This window comes from Xiphophorus couchianus, chromosome 3 (assembly GCF_001444195.1).
Source record: "Xiphophorus couchianus chromosome 3, X_couchianus-1.0, whole genome shotgun sequence".
Classification (NCBI taxonomy): domain Eukaryota; kingdom Metazoa; phylum Chordata; class Actinopteri; order Cyprinodontiformes; family Poeciliidae; genus Xiphophorus; species Xiphophorus couchianus.
The window spans coordinates 16,027,663-16,052,171 of record NC_040230.1 but is presented as its reverse complement, the minus strand read 5'-3'; the positions used below and the strand labels follow the sequence as shown (position 1 = coordinate 16,052,171).

General features: G+C 39.6%; 3 protein-coding genes across 4 annotated transcripts; 1 reads left to right on the top strand and 2 right to left on the bottom strand.

The window, feature by feature from the left end:
- Positions 1-942: 942 nt before the first annotated feature.
- Positions 943-18,633, bottom strand: rad54b (RAD54 homolog B). 2 transcript variants are annotated; one of them, XM_028013533.1, is made up of 16 exons: positions 18,491-18,633; positions 17,781-17,928; positions 17,498-17,678; positions 10,524-10,757; positions 9,188-9,487; positions 7,964-8,126; positions 7,042-7,267; positions 6,317-6,403; positions 5,945-6,065; positions 5,712-5,851; positions 5,139-5,429; positions 4,902-5,065; positions 3,803-4,064; positions 2,695-2,761; positions 2,400-2,597; positions 943-1,320 (listed from the first exon to the last, which is right to left on the bottom strand). In XM_028013533.1, exons 2-16 carry the CDS (start codon positions 17,925-17,927, stop codon positions 1,091-1,093), a joined length of 2,811 nt encoding a protein of 936 aa, XP_027869334.1. In that variant the 5' UTR covers position 17,928; positions 18,491-18,633; the 3' UTR covers positions 943-1,090. The 2 variants fall into 2 exon arrangements, with proteins under 2 accessions (XP_027869334.1, XP_027869335.1); XM_028013534.1 differs by having other exon boundaries at positions 10,524-10,754.
- On the bottom strand, positions 10,957-17,482 carry LOC114142314 (fibrinogen silencer-binding protein). The gene is made up of 2 exons (XM_028013535.1): positions 14,249-17,482; positions 10,957-13,062 (listed from the first exon to the last, which is right to left on the bottom strand). The coding sequence occupies exons 1-2, from the start codon at positions 14,653-14,655 to the stop codon at positions 12,507-12,509; spliced, it is 963 nt and encodes a 320-aa protein (XP_027869336.1). The 5' UTR covers positions 14,656-17,482; the 3' UTR covers positions 10,957-12,506.
- A 566-nt stretch (positions 18,634-19,199) lies between the features above and the next one.
- On the top strand, positions 19,200-23,984 carry rnf41l (ring finger protein 41, like). The gene is made up of 7 exons (XM_028012733.1): positions 19,200-19,794; positions 19,881-20,120; positions 20,197-20,434; positions 20,533-20,672; positions 21,897-22,059; positions 22,179-22,299; positions 23,356-23,984. Exons 3-7 carry the CDS (start codon positions 20,229-20,231, stop codon positions 23,752-23,754), a joined length of 1,029 nt encoding a protein of 342 aa, XP_027868534.1. The 5' UTR covers positions 19,200-19,794; positions 19,881-20,120; positions 20,197-20,228; the 3' UTR covers positions 23,755-23,984.
- Positions 23,985-24,509: the final 525 nt, after the last annotated feature.

Sequence of the window (24,509 nt, the reverse complement as noted above, 5' to 3'; positions counted from 1 at the left end):
CTCCTGACTTATTACCCAAAATAAAATAAAATAGTTAGTTTTTATCTTCATCGGAATACCTCAAAATATCATGACAAAACTTTAAGTCCACTCCTAGATTAGGGTAGTCAGACTTATTGCATCTAATTGGTGAATCTCTGATAATAACCCTCATCAAGACATTGCCAGCTCTCTTTACTGCTTTTGCACAGGAAACAATAAAATGTAGTCATGTGTAACGTCTAAGTCATAGAGGAAATTTCTTGCCAGGTTGCCGCAAAGAAGCAGAGAAAACCTCAACAAATCCCTGACAGGTCACACATAAAGTGTCATATCCATAAAGGAAAAGTGCAACATCCCAGAGACCCGTTTATTATAAAACCTGTTGCCCAACTAAACACACACAGACCTGACCGTCATGTAAATGATAACTAGCACCTTTGCGTGGAGGCTTTTATTGTCCCGCAGATAGTTCAATTTGACTTACCCCAATATACATAATGGTACGCGTCTCCAGGGTGCGTGCAAACGTACACACCGACACACTGCGTGCTGTAACTCCCACACAGCAGCTTCGTGTTGAAGGGCATGAACAGAGCAGTGTTATCCAAAATAACAGACTGAACAGAATGCATGATGGCACACATTTAAAGCACAGCAGATTCACTCCATGCTAATGTGTATGATCATTGCATAACGAGGAGACAAACAATTCAAGTGGAGTTCACTGCCCTTAGTTTCCAGATGACACACTTCAGAAATATAAACTAGCTCTCTATACCACCTGCAGATATGTAAACCATAAACCTTAGCAGAGAAGCTGTAAATATAGATGGAGAGAAGGAAATGTCGCTTGCATCTTATCTTAAGATGTGATATAAAACTCGCCTTGCATACAAACCCTACTGCAGACACACCATTTTATTATTCTTTGTCCTAATAAAGAAATGTTCTCTCATGAACTATTTTTATAAAATTTCATTTATTTTATAAATTATTATAGTCAGTTAAGGTCATTTAAGACACATTAGAAGTCTATACAGTAAATAAAACACTGCTGGACGCTGTAATACAGATAGGGTGTGTGTGTAAATGTGTGTGTGTGGACAGGTCACTGTTCGCTGGGTGTGTGGGAGATGGTGGTCTGGAAGGCGAAGGTGATGTGGCTTCGTGCATGATCAAGGTAAGGGTCTGAGAAGGTGTGTGTGTCACCGGAGAAGTGTCTCCACCGCATGAGCTCCGACATGCTGAGATGCTTCTGTGCCGCCCCCCTGCGGTCGCCCTGACGACCGAGCTGGCACGGCCTGTCAGAAACAAGCTCCACCTCCTCCACCTCCACGTCTGAGGAAGGAGAGATAAGTGAGGGAACGCGTTGAGAAAGCTGGGAGCTTACAGATCCCAGAAGTTTTCATACACCTGGAACGATTCCACATTTTGTTACCATCACAAAGTTAAAGGTTTCATTTGAATTCTTTGGTATAAACCAATACAATGTAGTAAATGATGGAGCGTGAATACAGAGAGATAAAGATCTTAAAAGTGCGGCATGCATTTCAGTCTAAGTCTAAACTTTGACTGGGTCATTCTGACGTATGAATATGCTGTAACCTAAACCAGGGACGACTCCTGCAAACAATGCTACGAAATATTTAAAGAAACATAAATATTAGGATGTTTTTTCCTAACTTTTAGTCACTATTCAATAACCCTTACTCTACCTCACATGTTCTGATTATAGTTGGTGATGAGCAGGGCAGCTGCACGGCTCTTTTGTCCGTTTTCTTGTCAGAAACTTGTCCGTTTTCCATTCGCTATGCTAGCTCTAGGAGCAAATCAAGTTGAATTTGACTGGCAGCCATTTAGAAAGATGAGCACGGCATATAACGTCTCAATCAATTATTTTAACTTCTATTTTATGACAATGATTAGAAAACAGATTGGATTTTGTGATTTAATTATTTTAAAAAATAAATAAATAAAAACGTATTAAATTCAACTTTTTTTCTCCTCTTCCTCCAGCTTTCTGAGGCTTCTCTGGCGACATGTTATTTTTTTATTTAAGAAAAAGACAGGCAGCTAAGCAAACCTAATACTGGCAATTTAAGCTACATACTTTTATGCACAAACTTATTTTTGTTTAAATATAAACTGATTTAATTGATCTTATAATAAATAAATATTTCATTTGCTTCTTTTTCTCTCGTCAGTCACAGAATCTCCAGATCGTTTGAATGGCAAAATCGGTTTCTAAATTAAAAGCCACATATCTTCCTTTCACGTCTTAATTATGAGCTACTTTGCATCAAATCTGAATGAAATACTTGGAATTTCATAGCTGTAACATTAAAAGTTTAAAGAGGTATGAATATTTTTGTTCAGGACTGTAACTGCTGTCATAAATGGTTTGAAGTTGGGCGTACCGTTGACCGAGCCGTCCATGCTGCAGCTGCAGCTCAGCAGGTCATGGGTCAAACACGGCGTGTCCGTCAGGCTGAAAAGATCTCGCAGCTCGCTGGTGGAGAAGCTTGTGTGTTCTGCTGCTTTCCCCAAGTCAACCACAGTCCCGGACAGCCCCTGTTTGGACACCTGTCTCTGAAATATACGCTCCTCAATAGTGCCTGGAAAGAAAGGAGACAGACTTGCATGTGAAACTTCACATCATTGAGGGTTTTAACAAATATTCTGCCTGATTAGAAGCTTTTTTTTCCCCCTTGCCTGCAGTGAGGAGACGGTAAATGTGCACCGTCTTTTTCTGTCCATCTCTCCATACCCGAGCCATGGCCTACAGAGAAAAATTACAGAGGAGACAACTGAGAGCAGAGCGCCACCTGGTGGATATAAATATGCTTCACTGTTAGCTGTGAATTATTGGTTGAGATCATCTCCTTGTTATTAAGAAATCCTGAAACTAAGATCACAAAACCACACAGACTAAACAAGTGATTTGCTAATCAGACACTTATGCATAAGGGAGAACTTAAATTAAACTTTGCCTGCACTCTGACTTTGAAGGTATTAAAAGCAAAGTGTATTTAAATAAGAGCGCTTATGAAGCGTTGAAACAATTATTGACATAACCGTCAATTAATTTAGCAATCAATTAATTGTTAATTAGAGAATACAAACTCTAAAAGAGTCATTGGTTGAAAGAACAACATACTCAGAGCAGTAATTAAGTCAAAAATGTACAATGAATATTTACAGTTTGCAGTTAAGATGAAAAAAAAATCTTATTTGTAAATATTTTGTACACAAAACTCCTCAAGTTGCATAGTTTTAGCTTCACTTGGTTCAAATTCTGTATAATAAATCTATTAAGTACCTTTTCTATACAATTATTAATCAATTTATCTAGAAAATAATCAACAGATCAGCCCTACACTGTATTGGTAGTCAAGCAGAAACAGCAGAGCTTTTCACCCGTTCATGTTAGAGGTGTTGTTTTTTTTCACCACAGATGCATCATTTGCTACAAATGATCAAGAATTCACTAAAGGAATGCTTTATTGTTGCATATTAGGCCATAATATGTTTATTTTTTTATTTAAATGATCAAATATGCTGAATATACCAATTTTTTAAACGATTAATTGTCGGAATAGTTGGTAGATTAATCAATAACTAAATTAATTGTCATTTGCCCTGCTCTTATGTAAGGTCAGAGAATCTTGCTGTTTTTACAAAATGACTTACTGTCAGCTTTCAGAAATACTTTAATAAAACAAGCAAAATCCTTTTTTTTTTAATTATAAAACTGGATACAAAACACTAAAATCAGAGTTAAACCGTTGGACTTTTTTGCGCCTCTATGACTGAATCTCACCTGAATGTCATTGGCGGGGTTCCAGTCGATGTCGTACAGCACCAGGTGCGACGCTCCGATCAGATTCAGTCCCACACCGCCTGCTTTGGAGCTCAGCAGAAACAGGAAGCTCTGAGAGTAGGGGCTGTTGAAGGCGTCGACCAGCCGCTGCCGCTGGCTCGTGGGCGTCTGACCGTCGAGCCGGCAGAACGTGAAGCCGGAACAAACACACAGGTCCTGAAGCAAGTCCAAAGTCTGGGTGTAGTTTGACACCAGGACCACCCTGCAGGAACAAGCTGCGTTAGTAAAGTTAGTGCAGATGTTCAGGTAACAGATAAACGACGCCTGGGCGATATGACCTAAAAATAAAATGGGATTTTTTTCTCTTTTTATTCATACCAGATCCTATTTACCCAGTTAGATTTTTCTCACTTTTTTTTCTGAAAAAAAAAATACAAATGACAGAAAATATTTTCAAAAAGTGGTTTTGTTTCAACCATTCCTTCTGTACTGTTGCATAACAGAGTATTAGGGCCAGGCTATGAGATATTTTACATATTATTATTATTATCAAAAAAAGATAAAATTTTAACATGTTAAAATTTTGCAAAAAAATGTGTTTTTAATGAGAAAAATACTTCAGTCATTTGCATCATTTCATAATCATGCATTAAAACATTGATTATTTCCTGATCTGTTAAACTTATGCAAAAGCAAAACTGCAGAAGATGCTCAACATTTCTCATTTTAATTGTTGGTTTGGTGATGTGGTTCTCATAAAATTTCTACTTCATTCTCATAACATTACAACTAAATTCTGGTAATTTTATGACTTTTTTTCTCAAATTATTTTGACTCCATTTGTTGTACGACTTTATTCTTGTAATACTATGACCCTATACCCATAATTTATAAAAAAGAAACTTGATTTTAATTCAAAGTAAAAATCAAAAAGAAGCTGTAAAAAAACGCTTGTCAAACAAGATGGTAGCCTTGGGCAAGTTGACATCTCACTGAACCGTGGAAACTCAAGAGGAGCAAAAAACAACAGATTTTCCAAAACTTCGATTAATCAATAAAATTAATTTATCGCCCAGCCATAAGATAAACCCCCACACACCGGTCTGAAGGGCTGAGCTGCCTGATGGCACTCAGCAGGTCGGACAGAACTAAAAGTTTCCCGGAGTCAGCGGTGTCGAATCCTGCTGAACAATAGGATTCTGGGAAGAGATCTGCAAGTCCCTCGTACAAAGAGCTCTCCACAGATCCGCGCTCTGTTCTCTCCTGCAAGAACAGCAACACTATTCAGCCAAATTTCCTGATATGAAACACACAGAGCTGAGAGTTAAAATGTAACCTTGACAGTGTCGTGGAGCAAGCCAGGATGGTTGCAGAGCTTCTTCAGCGCAGTGATGCAGGCCAGGTGTGCGCCGCCTTGTGTGAAGCCCTGCAGGCAGGCTCTGAAGACGCGGTGGCAGAGCAGGTGTTTGTACAGCTTCTGCTGCAGCGGCGACGGCATGCAGAACAAGGTCCAGTCCAGACGAGGCGGCAAGTAGCGGTTGATAATCTCCTGCGTCCGCCGCAAGATGAACATGCCGGTGAGACGAGAGAGTTCAGCGGCGCGCTCTTCCCCCAAAACTCTTTCGTCCTGCAGAGGCAGACAGAAAACACAACTTAAAGCTTTTAAAGATTCCAGAAACCTGCAGACCTGATGTGGTGACTGAATGCAACATTCATCCTCTAAATAAAAATCCCACAGCTGGAGCAACTTATTTTTATAAATTCAGATATTGGTCATTTAAACGATGGGATATGGAATAAAGCCTGGAAACACAGATATTTTTTTCTCCTTTTTCCACCTTTTGCAGACTGCATAGGAACTGTGCAGTAAGAAATAGTGTTTAAAGTCAGAAAGGACTTTCTGCATTACCTCAGAGCAGGATGGCTGTCTGGAGTGTAGAATTGGTTCTTCATAAACTTTTCTATAAGCAGTGGTCGAACCAAGAATTCCCGGGTTCACAAACTCTATGATGGCGTAGAACTCCTGCAGGTCATTTTGGACTGGGGTCCCTTAAAAATGACAAAAAACATAATTCAGATCACTAACCCAGAAGTTTGTCTCTTTAGAAAGTCTTTATTAAGACGACTCAAGCAGGTGTGCACCTGTGAGTATAACTCTGCGATGACAGCTGAGGCTGCTGACGGCGGAGGACGTTTTGATGCTGCTGTTCTTCAGTCTGTGACCCTCATCGCAAATTATGAGACCAAACTCCACTTTCTGGATCTGAAAAAATAAAAAGTGAACCACAGACAGCTGTCAGTAAGCAAGAAAGTTAAATTAAATAAGAAAAACATGATTTGATCGTTCTTGTGATTAAAAGGCACCAGAAACGTAACGATTAAAGAAAACCAATCCAACTTATTTCAGAGAGTTGCACTTCTTGTTCATTACACAACAGAACCAACAAATTTGTTACAATTATGTGTTTATAAGATGCATGTTCAGCAGTGTGACAGGAGATGAATGTACTGTACCGGGTCCAGGCACCGCAGCAGCATCTCATAGCTGATCACCAGAACGTTGTGGAGAGGGGAGGATAAAAACTCCTCTATCCTGTGGTCCTAAACAGAAAACATCACCACCAAACGTCAGCGGTTTAGTCCATGAAACCAAGAACAAACTATTGATGATTATTGAGTAAATTCAATTAAATTCAACTAAATCTGCTCTTCAATCCATTACCACACTTGGCCTTTTTAAATCAAAGCTGTCATTCCAGCAGGATTTTACTCTGAAAATATATGGTGACATTTCTGCTTTTATTTAGTTTGTTCTGTGTTGCCTTTCTTGTATTTACTTGATCCTGTGTCTTTTATGTTCCTTCTCCCCTTGTAAAGCACTTTGGCTTTCTAAACTGTGGTTGTGTAAAGTACTATGTAAATAAATGATTGATTTGTTGATTGACTGAAACTGATTGAAGCAGCACTTCGGGGTTGAATAAAAGGCAGAATAAAGTCCATTTATTTTGTAATCCAGTACTGCCTTGAGAAACTTTTTTTATAAACAGTTGGGTTTTTCTAGTAGAGTACAGTTTTTAAAACCATTTAAGACATTTATATGGCACTGTGTGCACTTCAAATGTAAGAGAGTGAGCTCACAAGTATAACAATATGGTCATATGAAAACTAATCGTAGTAAAGCGCCATCACAGTCACTTTGCTGTCATGTTGTCTGAATTATGAAACTAAAGTAAATGCACCTGATCCACAGTGAAGGCACTGATCCGTTCCCGGCCGAGCCACTTGGTGAACTCTGCTCTCCAGTTCTGCACGAGGCTGCCAGGAGTGACCACAAGGACACGCTTTGCGACTGGTTTCCCGCCGTAAGGTCCCTGCTTAAGCACCGTCCAGCAGAGCGCCACGCTCTGCAGCGTCTTCCCAAGCCCCATCTCATCCGCCAGGATGGCGCCATGACGACCTGCAGCTCTGAAGCACATGATCATTTAAAGGTGACCTGTCATGTTTCCTTGTACAGGTCAGGACAGGTTTATGGGCTATACAAACCTGTTTGTTACATTTTTTTGTATAAAAAGATTTTAGTCCAGTCAGTTCTGCGTCTTTTGAGCTCCTTTCAGAACAAGCTGTTATAGGGCCTGTTAGGACTTTAAGTCCAAATAAGCTACTGCTGGTCACGCCCCCCCAACTCAATGTTTACACTTTCACATCAAAATGGCTGCAAACAGATGCACAATTATACATATTTGAAAAGCAGAAGTAGAGCCTGCTGCACAACCAACAAGGATTCAGCAAGTGGTTTTTGGATGGTAAGTCAACAACAAAACACTTGACTTTTCCAGTAGCCATTGTACAGCAGTAGAACCAGCTGACCGTGCTGGAGCTCCATTTGGCTTGCTAGGTGAGGGGCGGAGCTCCACAGGAGGTTGCTAGGTAACGGCACAGTGACTTAGCAATCGGAAGGTTTTTGAAACAGCTCATTCCCCAAAACACATGAACTTATTGGAAAAAAAACAGCTGGGTGGGTTTTTAAAAGCTTCCACCGCAACTAGAAGAAGTCAAAACCCAAAATGGAATTATAAAAACTGTGCAAAATCTAAATTTTGTGTAATAGGTCCCATCTCCAGATTTCAGGAAGAGATTTCTTACGAGGAACATTACTCCTACCTCATGCCCATAACACACTCATAGAGGAAGAGGATGCCCTCCCTCTGGTGGGGTCGCAGGTGCATGGTCAGGTGTGGGTCAACGACGACGTCGACCACAGGAAGGCCCGACTTGTTATGAAGCCACTGGTGGTTGGCAGAGGGGCGAGGCATCACTAAGGCACCTATGAAAACAGGTTTTAAAATGAGAACCCCAAATACTAAAGACCCCATCATAATATTATGTATATGTCTCACATTGTAGAAGCACATGAAGAAAAACTTAAGTAAATAATAGTCCAGCTTTGAGTCTGCTCTTTGGACCTTAAAAATGGCTTTTAATAACTGTGGCTAAAAATGTTAAGTTTTAATGTTAAAGTTTTTAAAGACAGACAAATAGAAGTTTTCATTTTTTTCCTGCAATATTTTCATCGAACTTCCACAAGAAATTACACCTTCAGTACCAGTAATATGTTTTTAGATCCGTTTTACTTGTCATTAAATTGGAATCAATGTGCTTTTCTAAAAAAATATCCATTTTATTTTATGCTTATCTTTATTTTAAATTCTTAAGAAGAAAATAAAATGCTTGTTCTTTAAAAATTAAAATAAATTTCCTAAAGTAAATATTTCTCAAACAGTTTTTTAAAAGGTCATTTGACATTTGTGGCTCTAAACTAGTTTTATTTGGCTGTTCTTAGAGCAAAATGGCTCTTTACGTTGTAACGGTTGCAGACCGCCGCTCTATACATACTGCGCATTATTTAACATCGGATTTGATCTCCACCATTTTGAACAAGTCAAAGATTTTCATAGCACTAGCATCTTCACTTTGAAATGCTAATGAACCACATAAATATGCAATGGCAAAAAAAAACCAGTGTTACACAAATGTAGAAATGATCGGACATTAATGATGCCAAATCTCATGCCAGACTATGCAGACGCTCAGTCAGCACTAATGAATAATTGTTGCTTCATTGTTGCAGCAGATCAATTATCTGATTAACAGACTGTGAGTCAAGCATTAAGCATGTTAGCGGACTGCAAAGCATGAAAATGCAAATACAACATCAATGTTCTACACATAAATGCTTTAATCAGCAGGCCGCAACATAAATTATGAACATACGTCCTATTTATGACAAGACATGGTGTCTCACAAAATTCCCTTACGATCTGTGGACCAACAAAACCATCTTTACGTGGCATTATGAAAGTTAAATTGAGGATTTATCCTACATGCCTGGAGCTAGCGGGTCATGACGAGGTTTGCTGGTTTGCTCCGCTTGTGGTTTATTTTCTGGATGTCCTGCTCTGCCCAACATTGTTGGGGGGCAGAAAGGTTTGGGGTTGAAGCGGCGAGGAGGAGGTGGAGCAGCCTTAGTGTGCAGTTCCTCTTGATCTGTTTGAACCTCCTGGAAACAACGACCTTTGGCAAAGTCCTCAGCAGAGACGATGCCCATCACCTCTATCTCCTTCCCTCCTATCATCAGCGTCTCTCCCTCAGACAGCGAGGCCAGCTCTGACACCTTGTAGCCACTACCTGTGACACAAACATCCTGTGAAGATCAAATAGTTTCCTGCAAAACTATGTGATCATGTTACTACACCTGACGCCCATCAAGTCAACACTTCTATTTTATAGTTATGAAATAGAAGTAAAACTTTACATTGACTTCAACATTTTTACAAAGAGAAATCTGTAAGATAAGGTGCTCAACGCTCCTCTACTCTGATACCTATAATTAAAATCTAGTGCTTCAAACTACATATTGCCTTCAAAAGTTATATAAAAAGCAAACAGAGTGTAATTAATTCTCAGTATAAATGCAGCTGTAATGTGAAGGCCTCAAAGGTTATGAGGACCAAGGATCAGTGACAGATCAGGGGCAAAGCTGTGAAGACCTTTAAGCAGAGCTGGGTTATAACCATTATTTTAATATTTCAGGATTTACTTTAGAACTGTGCAATTCAACATCTCAAAATAGAAAAAATATTATAGAACTGCAAACCATCCTCTATAAACCTGTTGCAGTAAGCAATAAATCAATTAATCACTTGAAAAATTAAAATGAGTGCAATAATTTATATTCTAATGATTCATATTTTTGAAGGGAGAGACTTCATAATCCATTTTATTCATGGTTTTGAATGTGAGTGGCTTTTAAAGGCTTTTTATTTATTGTTTTTGGCTGTTGGGCTATATTTTGGATGCTTAAAATTTCTCCCACTTCCAGCGTGGAGTGTTGTGTACAACATTAAAGTTTATTAGTCTTTGAGAGGGCAAACATGTATTAAGATGCCATCATCACTATATTAGTTGAAAATATAATGATGCAATAAATAAGATTATTGCTTATCGCAATAATATCTGGGACAATTTATCCTCCAACAAAACAATTGTTACAGTCCTATGCGTATGTATATTTTTACAAGGAAACCTATTTGTGTGTAGGTAGTCTTCTGGTGTTGAATTCAAATGAACCGCAATAGTTTTTTTTTCACAATACATAAAATTACATCACTCAGTTTAACTTGTGTTTTCTCTACTGAATGCAATAAATGTTCTTAGGGCTCACCCTTTCCAATATCCTTCCCCTCCATGTCTTTGAGTACGACTGTTCGCCCTCTGGCAACCAGCACAGCGTCTCCCTCCCAGCGCTTGTGTTTCTTTTTGCTGGCTTTACACCAAACCACACTGAAGTATCGGACTCTGTCTGGGCCTGCAGCTCCAGAGACATGAGGTGAATCTGCAGGAGGCTGAGGGGTTTGAGGAGACGCGTGGGTCCACTGGGGGCCTCCATCTACTCCTGCTAGAGAAAGAAAAGAAAGAGGCTGAAAAATTTCTTGAAGATGCAAATAAACAAGCCACCAATAGAGGGCGCTGTTGCATAAAACCTTGACTTGGAGCAGAGCGATCCCCTGCTCTCAGCAACAATTCATTAAAAGCATGGTTTGGACGTTTTAGGGATAAAAATGTGTAGAAATTATTTAAGAATAAAAGGAGAGAGCAGCGATTTAATCAATGCCCTTTAATAGAAACCAGTGAACAAGAGGACAAACTGGTATACAAACATTACAGAACAACCAGCAACAAATTCACATTAAATAGGAACAAATATACATGTTTATACGTATTAAAAAAATCCCTCTTCTTCTTAAATAAGAGGGCCATCAACTCAGGCAGAGTTTTCCCGACTGTCGCATATTTTTACCTCACATCACTTCATCAGAACTTGATAAGGCTTTTCAAAATGTTTGTTGTACCACAATTATGATTTAAAAACATTTTTAGACTTGTTCTTTTATGATGACCTAATTTTTGTTGTCATTTTTAAGCTGATATATAAAACTGTCCAGTTTTCCAAGAACCTGAAAAATAATCGCTTTAAATGTTTATTACTTCTTAATACCTCAAATGCCACAGAAACGGGGGGGATTTTTTCATTTCAGACTGACAAGATTTGTCCAAACTGTCCTACTACTTACACTTACGTTGCAACAGCAATCCTAATAATCTTGGTTAATAAAGAATATTAACACTATCCTGACAAACCCACAGCTACCATCCAGTTGGAGATGAAGAAATTGTTTTTCTACTTCACACAATCACAGTGTCTTGTCGCCACTTCTATGAATAATGAAGACAACATTCAACACCGATCAGCATAAAAGGTAACCAACTGCAGCGTATCCCCTAAAAAAAGGACGATAATCACATGCAGTAGGTACGGATGAGGCACTACGTTTCCAAAAGCAATTCAGATTCTAAAAATGCCGTCAAGCATGAATCGGTTCATCAGAAGCACTTGTGTCACATCCACCGTCACACACACTCAGAGTCTCGCAAAAATAGTCAGGACCGGGAAACTTTTTCGTATTTAGTGACGTTACATCCTCCAGCTTCAGTGTATTTTATTGTGAATTTAAGATCAAAGTCTGCAAACTTTACAACCTAAAGAGCCCTTTTGGTGTCAGGACATCCAAATAAAACTCGTTTGGAGTCATTTTGAACAGAAGACAACTTTTGAGACAAATATCTACTTTAGGAAATTTCTTGTCCTATTATAGAACCAGGATATTATTTACATTTTTAGGATTTAATAATAACATAAACATAAAACAGGATTGATTTTTTTAAATCACATATTCTAAACTAATGTTACGGCAGTTCAAAGTTCTTTACATCACTTTTTGTCTTTGTGAAAATGTTGTGCAAATATTGCAGGAAATCTTTGAAAAAAGGTTAAAAACCTGCATTTGATATTAAATCTGCATTTAAAAATATTAACTGTCTGGTTCTTTGTAATTTTTAGTCAAAGTTATTGTGGAAGAGCCACTTATGGCTCCAGAGCCAAGGTTGCAGACTAACAAAAATTAAAAGCTGAATAGACTTTTTTCATAAAGGGAAGTCAACATAAATATACAGCTGTAATTTTTTTGCAACTGTACTTTTTATGACATAAAGTCACAATAAAATACATTGAAGTTTATGGAAGTAAGAAAAAGCTACAGGGATGTGAGCATATTTGCGAACCAGAGTATGTACATGCTGCTTGCTGCTATAGAGGAATGGGCAGTCCATGTCTCAGTCGGGCAGCTTTTAGTTTCTCTACTTTGATCTTGGCTCTTAGCAGCTCCTCCTCCAGCTCCTGCTTCCTCTTCAGACCCTCTCTCTTCTCCTCCAGGTACAGGGAAACCTTCCTGTGATTGGCCAACACCAGATCGTGCTCCTCCTTGGCAAGGTGCAGAGGACGAAACCTGTCCGCCTCGTGGCGAGGGTAGACGTCGTTTGGGTAGAATTCGTGGCTCAAGGGCAGCGGCGAGGCAGAGAGGGCGATGTTAACCGAGGAAGAAGCGGGAGACAAGGACGCCTGGTAATTATGGGTGCTGGCCAAGTCCTGCTCCCCGTCTGCCTCTTGAAATCCGTCCAGCACTGGAACGGCGTGCGAGGTGACGACAGGGAGGTCTGGCGGTGGTTTCACGTCCTCTTCAGGGTCCAGCTGGACCACCTCGTGCGCGATGCTTGGTACAGGTGCTGAATAATCCTGAAGTCCAGCCAGAGAGGAGCTGCTGCCAGGATGCTCAATGGGGGACGTGTGCTTGTTGTATATTAACCTGCAAACAGCAAAGAGACGCAAAACAGTTTTAAAAGATGGTTAAAAAAACTCGTTATCTTTCATATTAAATTCTGCTCAGAAGGATAATAATGCATTTATATCTTTAATATCTAGATGTTCTTTATTGCTACACTGGAAGTCTGAGAAATGTCCATCAATGTCCCTGAGGGTTAAAGACATGATGTGTTTTTTTAATTTGAGAGAATTTAACACATTTACAACAATATATACAAAGGTTTTATGAAAAATGGCAAACTTGACTAATTAGTCAAATTATCTTTTGCTTCTGTTACGTATATGTAGACCTGTTGTAATAAGCAATAAATTACGTAATATTATGATAAATTAAAACAAGCTCAATAATTTTCATTTGCATGATATATTATTTTTCTCTTTCTACCACAAACTGTGTGACAAGTCTTCAGTTTGGTGCTTTAGTCTGAACTAGCCAGAGATTATTTTAAGGATATTGTTTAATTGTTTAAGGAGAGTTTATAATTCATTTTATTTGTCGCTTCTGTTGTTTTTGTTTGCTTATTTTGAATGTTTAAATAGTTTTCCAGTTCCAGTGCTAAACTTTAATTAGTAGAAATTAAAGTTTAATAATCTTTGAGAATGTGTTCTTGCATTGTTTTGCCATTACCATTATATTACTTGAAAATCTGGGACAAATTATCATTTTGCATAATTTATTATCATGCCAGGCCCAGGTGTGTATATCTGATGTCTTTTGTGCTGATAAAAATAAGAAGTAATTATGGAGTAACTAAACCTAACTAGGATTATCATTGAGTAATCCTAATTACTCAGAATTACTCCATAATCCTGAGTAATTTCTTGGATTGCTACTTTTTACTTTCACTTAAGTTAAAACATGTTGAAACAGTGCTACTCTTACTTCAACACAATTTTTGGGTACTCTGCCCAGTTCTGCTCACAGGTGATGAAGTTTATTTTAAATGACTGAGCGTTTCTCCAAATTGTGAAGCTAAGGATTTTTCCCATGTCATATGAGGCCAAATGATAATGTTTCATGTTTTGCTAATGAAACCATTAATGGAGAAAATGATGGAACTAAAAAGAAAATTAGTTTTACTGTTTTAAAGTATTTTTTAATGGGTATGCCGTTGCGATGGATGGGAGGATGAAGTGTTTGCAGGTCTCAGGTGTAAGTTGGACCGTACCTGCGGAGAGCCTGGTCCTTCTCGTGGATGGGCACATGTTGGAACAAGTGAGGGATCATCTCCATAATCCTCCTGGTCGGCTCAGAGATGCTCCCTCTGTATTCGGACTGGGCGTGTCTCCGCTGCATCACTTCCTGCTTGGCCGACTCCTTCAGCCTCTTGTAGAGGGTTCTGAGGCCCTGGGCGGTGCGGTGGGGTCTGTCCCCTCCCAGAGCGTTGTACTGCTCCGCCACCGTGTCCCAGCACTTGTTCTTGTCCACGATGACGGCGTGCTTGTTGGTGTGCTCCTCCAGGATGCGGATGTGAGGACGGACCAGCTTCAACAGGTCCAGCTTCTCGGAGAGGGTGAAGTTGGAAGAGCGCGCTTTACCCACCATGCTGGACATGAACACAGAGTTGGAGGCCATCTTATGGCATAGCAGACTGGGGCGGACCAAACCAGGCCTAAAACTGCTCCCAATCTCAGAGTTGTCTGCTTTGCTGTCCTCTCTCTTGGTCCCCGGTCACACACTGTTCCTAGCACTCATTTATGCCTCATTTCCCTTCTCTTCTCCTCCAGATCAACCCTTGTTAGGCTTTGACTAACAAGTGCATGGATTCACACTCTGGTCCTGGGTTCTCTCACGGCTATGTTGCACAATAAAAACTGGCTGTGCTGCACACAATAAGAATCAGGCTTAACTAGGCCAGCCTCGTTTAGGCCCCCGCCTACCAGCGGAAGGCTTTGGATGAATTCCTCTCAGCTTAGGCTGACGTAGTTAAGCCGCTTAAACCCAGCCCGACCTACTTACAGCTCGGTCTGTGTAAACCCCAAACCAAGCGCAGCAGCAGCAGCACAGCCACGCTGTCTGGACTGCTTTAAATAAAAATGGCAGCAGCTGCAGTTTTCCATGGAGACATGAGGGACGTGTTTTTAAACGCAACATTAGAGGCTGCAGCGGGGATAGGGCTCTGTTTTTCTACAGAGAGGGAAGATTTGGAGTAGCGCTGGCTTAACTACAGGAGCGGGGGGAGGGGAGTGGACCGACTGCGCATGCTCGAACAAGCCGGGCTCCTGTTCTGCTCAAAGCAGCCTCGCTCGAAAACACACCGAAACTCACACCTGTTCCACGGATCAAAGCACGTGCTCGGAGCGCGTGCAACAGCCCGTGCCCGGAGCGCGTGCAACAGCCCGTGCCGAGCTGGCAGAAGCGCGCGTGTCCACCGCGTGTTTTTACGAGCGGAGATGCTGGAGACGGTCCTAATCTGACCGCTGCCCCTTCCTACACACCCACCCTATCCTATCCTATCCTATCCACGGTGAAAAGCGCTTTTGTTGTGACTGCTGAGGGCATCCACGGTGAAACAGAAGCAAACAGGCAAAAAATGAGGCAGAGCTTTGCGCTGAAGTCGGTAGTGTACGTGCAGACAGATGCTACAAACGCAATAAAATAAATTAAAAAACGCAACAATATCCAACATTTAACAGCGTATGTGACCGGCAAGTGAATGTGTAGATGTGCAGACACAAATATTCTATTATTAAATAGATAAACTTTTACTTCGTCACCTTCTTAAAAATAAAATAATCGCCAATGTTTTTATTTTTATTTATTTATTTCCCCCAAAAGTGACTCTGGCAAAAAATGACTAATATTTTTTATTCAATAATTTTTAAAAATGAAGGCCCACGGATTAAAGCTGAACAATCTGCTCTATCAGATCATCTTTGTCCAGATCCAAGACCTCAGTAAAGTTTAATCTTAAAGGTTCAAAGGTCAGGTTTGTATAATGAACTGTGTGCATTTCCACTGCATTCATCAACATCATATTGTATAGATTATTCTCTTCATTGTGAATGCAGTCATTTCTGAAATGATTGTCCAGCATGTTGCTGCCAAAATGACATTGCAAGTTCTTTCATGAAATTCCAGCGTTTTTTTTTTATCAGTTGGTTGGATCAGAACCAACAGTCTCATAAAGATTTTACAATTATTCATTTCAGAAACTGTGACAGAGATTTTATGAACCAGGGATCACATTAGTCATGTCAAAGCAAAACGTTTTTAAAAGTACTAACACATAAATTCAATATGAATTCATGACAGATTTTTGGATGGATTGATATTTTAGAAAATAGTAAAGGGAATCAAATCTAGAAAAACAATATTTTTTTTCACACTCCGTTTTTATTTTCACATACTTGTCCAGATCTGAAAAATACTTATGCAGACTACATAGGAACTTTATAATCTACCAGCTAGTACGAACAAAATTTATATGACAGATTTGCACCAATATGGATTCAATAAAAAGTAATATTGGTGATCAAATGTCCACACACAACATAAAGCGGTTTGCTGCTGTTCTTCACTATGCAAAAGTGGGTGGGTAGAAAGGACCCAACTAAGGAGAGAAAAGTTATTTATATAAAGTTAAAAGGTAAAACACTATCAAGCAGAAATGAAGACTGCCATTTAGGGTTTTTTTAAGAAATGTTTTCTAAAAAAACCTCCTTTTTCACGTGTTCCTGCCTAAATCTGTATTTGTTTGCTATGCTGTTCTGCTCTTTTAGTTAGCCATTATTACCCCAGTAAAAACCATAAAAGAGACTCTGTTGGTTTTCTATCTTACACATTAATCAAAGAGCTGTAAATTTAGCAGCTATTCATACCCCAGCTCTTTCTAGTTGCCTCCTCCTGCTGCTGCTCCTGGGGATTCTGGGGAAACCCACAGACTGGAAACGAGATAATCTCTCCAGAAAATCCAAATGTTGCCTCATTGCCTCCACCTGGTGGGTCAAGTCTGAAACGCCACCCTAAATCCAGAGGTTATCTACAAGATATCTAAACTAGTTTGCTGCACCCTGTTGCAAATGTGTAAATTTTTAATTTCCATGCCTTTTTTCTTTGCACATAGTGAAACATGCTGGTGATATGAGGGCAGCAACCAATTACTAAAAATGTTTAGATTTGTCTCGTGATGCAACTCTTAACGGCAGCAAACCTTTTATCTCAAAACTGATCAAAAACAATTACAAATCTGTAACTTTTTACCTGTATAAGTCTTTCTATTTCTAATCACTGCATTTAATTAAGCCTTCAAAGAGCATCTTCATTTAGTTCGGTTTATTTTTGCAGTGCTAATTCCCAGCAAATGTCGTTCTAGGGCAATTTCCAAGCTAAATATGTTTCTGCTGTTTTCAACATACAAAAGAACTTTTAAAAATGAAGAAAATAAACAAAACCAGATCAATAAGAGTTTCCTCACCAGAAACATTTACGTCCTCTGTACAGTCTTCATATTTTGCCTCGTCCTCATTTTCTTTACTCTCTGTTGCAGTGAGAACACGGGCCAGCACCTTGGACAAACCTGAAGCAGTCTGGCCTGTTTGACCGGGAACACTGCAGGTTGATTTATTCACAACCGCTGCTGAAAGACTTCTCTGGACCTGCAAGATATGAATTAGAGAGCAAAAATACATAATGCACCAATATTTGAAAATGTGCTTTCCAGCATAGCATCTCAGAACAAAATGTTAGGACAAACTTACTTTAGCCAGAGCATTTCCCAAGCCACGTTTAGGGGCTAGAGGCTTTGATTCTTCCACAGGACATGAAGCAGATGCTCCTGGTGGCACAAAGCGAGGTTTTTTCACAGCATTGCCCAAAAGCTGACTGGGAGCTCCTGAGCGTCGCATCCTTCAAGTGTAAACACAAACACTGTAATTGCCTTTAAACATAAGCAAACTTACAAAATCGTTACATGATCAAGTAGTTATCTAAGCTTCTGTATTTGCTCTTGTTGTAAACTAAAATTAATTATAACTTAGTGTATTTTGCAAAGCTGGAAGCATTTTGTACCTTGGAAGGCTGTGGGATTAATAATTTTATGCCTATCACCACCTTTACTATGCGGTTAGTATTCAACTAATGCAGAACAGTCTGTTTATTTATACATTTCATTTCACCAAGCTAACAAGCTCAAACAAACATCTGATGGTGTTTAGCATTTCCCCATGATGTAGCCGAGCTAATAGGGTTTAAAAAGAAAACAAAATACCATTCTGCAGGTTGTCTTAACAAATAAGTGCCATTACTCTCTTCACCCATCTATCAGGAGAAGCTAAAGGCTAAAGAACCTGTTTAATCGGTGCGACAAGTTAGTAAACTAGCCAAAAAGCTATAAAATAACAGTTACTGAAAGTGTTCATCGAGTTTAAACTCGGACGTAATATAATCTTAGTCGACGTCTTGTACATACCTGGATGAGATTAAAGTTATATCACAGCATATAAAAGCCGAAACTCAACGAGTTACAACTCTGGACTCGTTTCTGTTGTTTCTCCCGCTGAACAGCGGAAAGAATCTGATTGGTTTAACGCTTCCGGAAGGCGTGGCTAAAATGAAAAAGGTGTGTTTGGTTTTAACGTCACCTGGGTGGCAGAGGCACACAAAGGCGGGGTCGGAACTCCATTGATGGGGTTTTATAATTATTTTCTGTTTAAAAATATATTTTTAAAGCTTAATATATTTAAAATTGATATGTCCGCTTTCGATTCTATCCGTGTTTACATCACACCACTGTTTATTAGACTTCCGTGGGCAACATAGCAAGTGTTTAAATGTAAATTAAACATACACTGATTGCCAGCGCTCTAGTAGTTAGCACTGTTTAGTTAGTACAAGATGGTCCTTTAATCCCAGCCGGTGCTTTGCTTTGTGGAGTTTGAATGTGTGGATATTCTTAATTTTTTTCCAGCTGCTCAAAGACATTTAATGTTTAGGGTTTTTTGGTCTCTCTAAACTGCCTTAACGTGCGTAATGGTGTCTGTGAACAGGTGACTTACACAGGAATTTTCACACATTTTTATTTATTTATTGCTGGTGGTTCTTTGTGAACTTTAATTGCCTGATGGACCAATGTTTAATTTAGAATAAAATTCACATCCAAATCCCTAGACACATTAACTCAAAAGGCTTAATGGAAACCAGCACCACTACTGATTTTTGATTTGTTTCCTTTTTTGCTCACTTTCTCATAATTTAGTGAAATCCTGCCTTGAGCTTTTATACATTTTGAATAATAATTATACAGTTGTTTATAAGGAAATTAACCTCTTACTGTAAAATTAAACATTTTATTTAAGGACCATCACATTAGCCCAGTTCTGTAGTTGTAAACCGTTTTCTATCATGGATAGAAGCTATGCTAGTGCATTTTGTGTTTTGTCAATACAGCTAGGTTCTCTAAAATTTCAGATAGATTTAAGTAAGAAACGGCTTATTTCACAATTTTGTGCAGTAGCTCTTTTACTCTTTCTCTGCTGAGTCTAACCTATAAGAGGAGGGATGACCTCTGATCCCTGTCCTAGTGTGTTTTGTGACATCTGATGTTGTGTGCTCTTTAATCCAATCAGGGAGGGAGAGAGTGTAATCCATGTTAATCCCACATCCAGAGACGGACAGAAAGAGAGAAACCTCGGGACGCGGCAGGTCATTAAAGAGAGACAGAACTGGCAATGATCTCTAATGGCTATGTCCCAACACTGCTTTAATTCTTAGGCAGTAAGTGAGACGTCCTGCATCCATTTCTCTCTTCTTGACTTAGTTTCTGTTGCTGTAATTCTGCCTCATCTGATCTCATCTAACAGCTGTCTGGCCGTTGTCAGGGATACCTCCCCGCAGAGACGCACGCTCAAAAGGCAGGGGAGGGCTTTGCAGGAAAGGAGACCCTCACCTGGATCTGCATGGAGTGAAGAGAGGGGATGAAGGAGGAAAGCATGCAGCAACAAGAGAACAGGGAAGGTTACCTGTGCAGGTGCATGTAAAGTCAAAAACCAAAGAAGGGAGGAAGAAGGAAGAGTTGGATGAAGTTAAGATTAATCTTTCAGGTAGGAGAGTGTTTTTGTGAGAGAAGAAACATGAGTGGATTTTCTTCACAGTTTTTTTTTGTTGTTGTTGTTGCAGTGCATAACCTGAGTGACCTCTGAAGCTGCAGGATGGGCTTTGATCTGGAGAGGTTTGTGGGCTACGTCAATGAGGGTCTGCTCTGTTGTGTGTGTCGAGACGTGCTAGAGCGCCCCCTCCAGGCGCCATGCGAACATGCTTATTGCAGTGCCTGCATCAGCAGCTGGCTGCTCCATCACCACTCCTGTCCTGAAGACAGGCTGCCCCTGGATGTGAGCAGTCTCAGACCACTGTACAGGTGGGTCCCTGCAGCCCACCCTTCACTCCAAATCTCTCACTGAGTTTAAACTGTTTAGGGTCGTGCATATCTGGGAGGTTCTGCTTGTTTAATGGCAGGTACATGCGTAACGACCTGAACCGGCTGCAGATCCGCTGTGTAAACGCAGGGCAGGGGTGTGAGGTGGTCTGCTCCCTGGAGAGCCTCCACTCACATGAGGATGAGTGCGAGTTTGCCTTCATAGCCTGTTCCAACACAGGTAAGAAAACACTTCTTAGCTGAGGCCAGGCATGTGCTGGGGAATTTTTTTATTATTTCAATTTATGTATATGTACTGTAAAGTTAAGTGGTTATCGTCATGGAAGTGTAGGCAACAAAGGTAACGTGAAACCACCATCTGAACAACAGGTGGCTCATCTGTTGTCATGGCGCTGAACCCCCCCAGAGACCACACACAAAGTTTTTCTGGGATCTATATTTATTTGATAAGCCGGAATGCATATAAAATATGTACTTTTTAACCCATGATGTCACTGTGAACATGTCATTTTCAGGTGGAGAGTATATTTGCTACCGTTGTGGTAGGTACAGTGATAAAGTGTGAACATGCAGTGTGACTTTTTTTTTTTTTTTTCAGTGCTATGAAAATTGCATCAGCTATTTCTGCTGCTGTCTGATTGCTGTGGAGTTTGTAGATTTTAAAATAACTAGATGCTTATCACAAGCATTTTACTATTTAAGTGGTTGAAACTGAGAAATTTGCATAAATTATTTTCTTCTACATCCAGTAAAGTATTACTCCTGGTCTTGTTACAAGATTTTAGAAGTTCTTCCATCTTTAGCTTGCTTTTCTTTTTTTGTCAACGCTCACCATGTTTCAGAAATTGACAAATCTTTCTTCAAAATAGTGTTAAGTGGATCTCTGAAAGATGAAACGTATTTTGGTTGCTCTATTTCTTCTCATTTAAAGTTTGCAAATGAACAAATCTTGTTTTGAGCTTTAAAATATTTGCTTTATTCAAAATTTTAGTCACTAATTCCCAACCTCTCCATGAGGTTTTAGTTTTAAAATTTGTTGATGTGATGTTGATAGTTTGATAAATTCACATGTTGATGATTTATTTGGCTCAGATGGGTCATTAAAAATCCAAAATAAAGATATAAATGCCCATGATGAATATGTACACTTAAGATCAAAACTGATCACATAAAAAAGAAAGCACATTTTTGATTTTCTAGTAGATATTACAAAATGATCATTAAATACAGATAAGTAAAGCAGAGATAGACTGACAAAGGGATCATTATTCGACAGCTTCACACTTTCTGCTTTTTTGTTTATTCTTGCTACTATAGGCCTTTCTTCCAACTCTTGTCTGCAAACAAAACTCAACCCTTAAAATGCAACAAAACGTCAGATATGTTACAAAGTCTTCATGCAACTGGGGATTTACTGGGGATTTCGGTGGCGTTCTCCTCTCAGGTTGTCCGGTGCAGGTGGAGAGGCGAGGTTTGGAGGCCCACCTGTCCGAATGCAACTTCCGCAGCAGAGAGTGTCCCAACGGCTGTGGTCACACTCTTCACTCCATCGATCAATCACAGCACAACTGTGTGGCAGAGCTGCGCTTGGAAGTGGACATGATGAGGTTTGTGTCCTCGCCCCAGACCTTTTCCACATTTTGTCACATCACAACTACACTTCAGTGTCCCTTCTGATCTTGTCACTTTGGGTTTTTTTTTTTGTTTGTTTGTTTGTTTTTGGCAGGGCGGAGATGCTGTGCAAGGTGGAGGAGGTGAGACGAGAGATGGAGTCTCGGCTGGACTCCCAGAGGAGACACATGGTGCAGAAAGAGTCGCAGCTGAAGAGTGAAGTGGAGGAGCTCAAGGTGAAATACTGAAGTACACAAGAGTTAAGGATTCAAGTTACTGATTAACCTAAAGTTGATTGATCTTATCGATTGACTAATAATTAATTTATAAGCGGCTATTTTCTTAAGAACCTGAATCTTCTCTTGGATCAAGAGAGTTGACCGTCTTTCCATGAAGGGATAAAAAATTTGGAATGTGCTGAATTGAAAAACAAAAAAAACAATACAATTTTTAACATTGTCTATTGGCAGGATTAGGCTGAATAAACTGAAGATTTAGGTTTTCTTACATTATTAAATTTAGACATATTTATAGAATATAACAAAACAGGAACATATTAGGTTTCTGAATAGAAAAAGATGAAATGGAAAAACATATGTGAAACGATCCCCCATGAACAGGGAAGTATTGTCTATGGTTGCTCTTGAAGGAATCTTAAAACTTTGCTTTTAAAGTTTTACGTTTCAAGTTCTTTATCTCAGGCCTCAAAATGAACATTGCTTATTGGCAGTGTTTTCCCCCCAATCATGTTACAATTTTTATGCCTTTCCCGTCATCACACTCTTGCCTTTGTACATCAGTAATTTTTTCATGAGATATAAACGCAGCTCCACTACGCAGCAGAGCTGAATGAGCGCCATTGAGGTTAAACGTAAGGAGTTTGTTGAGTGTTTATATTAGAAAACAGAGCAGCATACAGTGAATCCACACCGGATTGTTTTGACAGTTTCTCTTTACCGTTGTGGTATGGCCCCGCCATCTTTGTTTCTGTAGCATAATGATGGCCAGCGGCTCCCTCTGCTGGATGGAGGCCAAACTACAGCACTAAAAGAAGGAATCTAGGTGGACGTTATTGGTTAATCGATTGGAACAAATTTTAATTGAATAAACCATTAATCGAATAGTAATCGTTTATTAATTAATTGTTTGCATCCCTAACATTAATTAAAGTACATAGACAGAGATTTCTCTCTTATTTCTCGGTTTCAGGTTGAGATGGTTCTTTTTGAAGCAGAGTGATTTATTCACAGCTGTCACAAATGTGTCTGATAGGATGATTTTTTTTTCTGCAGGGTCAGTTGTCCCGTGTGATGTGCGACATGCGTGCTCTGCTGGGAGCAGAGCGTCTGAGGAGGCAGGAACTGGCAGAGGCAGAGCTGGAGAAGAGAGAGCTGCTGGAGCTACTCAGAGACATCCAGCTGACCAGAAGTCAGCTTCCCGCTGAGCAGGCAGCCAGGGATGCAAGAGACCAGCAATCATCCACCTGGGAAGTTCACACAGAGCCACCTCGACACCAGCAGAGGGAGGCCTCATTGCACGCCTCCTGCCTGTCTCTGCACTCAGCTCAGGCTCCCTGTGCTGCAGGCCCTCCCGCTTCACCTCAGCTTGGGGAAGGAGTCCGTAAGGGCGGCACCCGGAGTCTGACCCTGGACTGCATCAAGAAGAAGAGCCGCGAGGTGACAGTCATCTGAACCCACTAGAACTGAAGATGGCTCCATCTATAATTTATCTTTTTTATTTGCAAGTTCCAGCAATGATATAGAAATCAAACTACACTGTTTTTGTACTGAACACTAGTTTTGATAAATTATTGGCTAAAAAACAAAACTATTTACTTTTGACATATTGTTACTGTCTTCATACCTCTATTCCAACAGGGACTGGAAGTTGGAACAATTTATTCAGTTTATTTTAAGTTAAACAAATTATTAATCATGTCAAAATGTAAAGATTTGGTTAAAAAAAAAGTTTAAAATGTGATGAATTAATCACATTACAACAGATGTATTTTTCAGTTTGAGTAAAACTATATTTGGATTATATAGAAAATCATTGGTTATTCATTATAAGAAAACAATTATGAACTTATGGAACAATATTGAGAACGATTCATTGTTTGGTTTATAAATTACCTAGGAATGTTCATTAGTATTTATTCAGTTGTACTACGAGAGTCATCTCAGGAAAGGAGTGAGCTTAATCCATGTTAATCCAGCATCCAGACAGACATATGAGTTTGTAGCCAATGCTTTCACGAGCATTTAGAGGAAATTAGTCAAATAAAGCTGAATGAAATGCACATACCTGTTTATGTTTCAAGATCTCTTATGAAATACAAGGAATACAATTTTATTCCCACTTTTATTGTCCAAAGCAGTTTATTCATCTTCAAATATCCATCAATTCATAATTTCTCTTCAGTCCATGATAACCTTGTATTCTCATC

Bases quoted from the DNA above. Each gene is read 5' to 3' on its own strand.
- LOC114142314 (XM_028013535.1), bottom strand. From the start codon at position 14,655: ATGGCCTCCAACTCTGTGTTCATGTCCAGCATGGTGGGTAAAGCGCGC. The intron at 13,063-14,248 runs GTACGGTCCAAC...TGCTGTTTGCAG, and splicing joins AAGGACCAGGCTCTCCGCAG to GTTAATATACAACAAGCACA.
- rad54b (XM_028013533.1), bottom strand. From the start codon at position 17,927: ATGCGACGCTCAGGAGCTCCCAGTCAGCTTTTGGGCAATGCTGTGAAA. The intron at 10,758-17,497 runs GTGAGGAAACTC...TTCTTTCTCTAG, and splicing joins AGAGGACGTAAATGTTTCTG to CAGGAGTAGATGGAGGCCCC. The intron at 9,488-10,523 runs GTGAGCCCTAAG...TTTGTGTCACAG, and splicing joins GGGGAAGGATATTGGAAAGG to GTAGTGGCTACAAGGTGTCA.
- rnf41l (XM_028012733.1), top strand. From the start codon at position 20,229: ATGGGCTTTGATCTGGAGAGGTTTGTGGGCTACGTCAATGAGGGTCTG. The intron at 20,435-20,532 runs GTGGGTCCCTGC...GTTTAATGGCAG, and splicing joins AGTCTCAGACCACTGTACAG to GTACATGCGTAACGACCTGA. The intron at 22,060-22,178 runs GTTTGTGTCCTC...TGTTTTTGGCAG, and splicing joins TTGGAAGTGGACATGATGAG to GGCGGAGATGCTGTGCAAGG.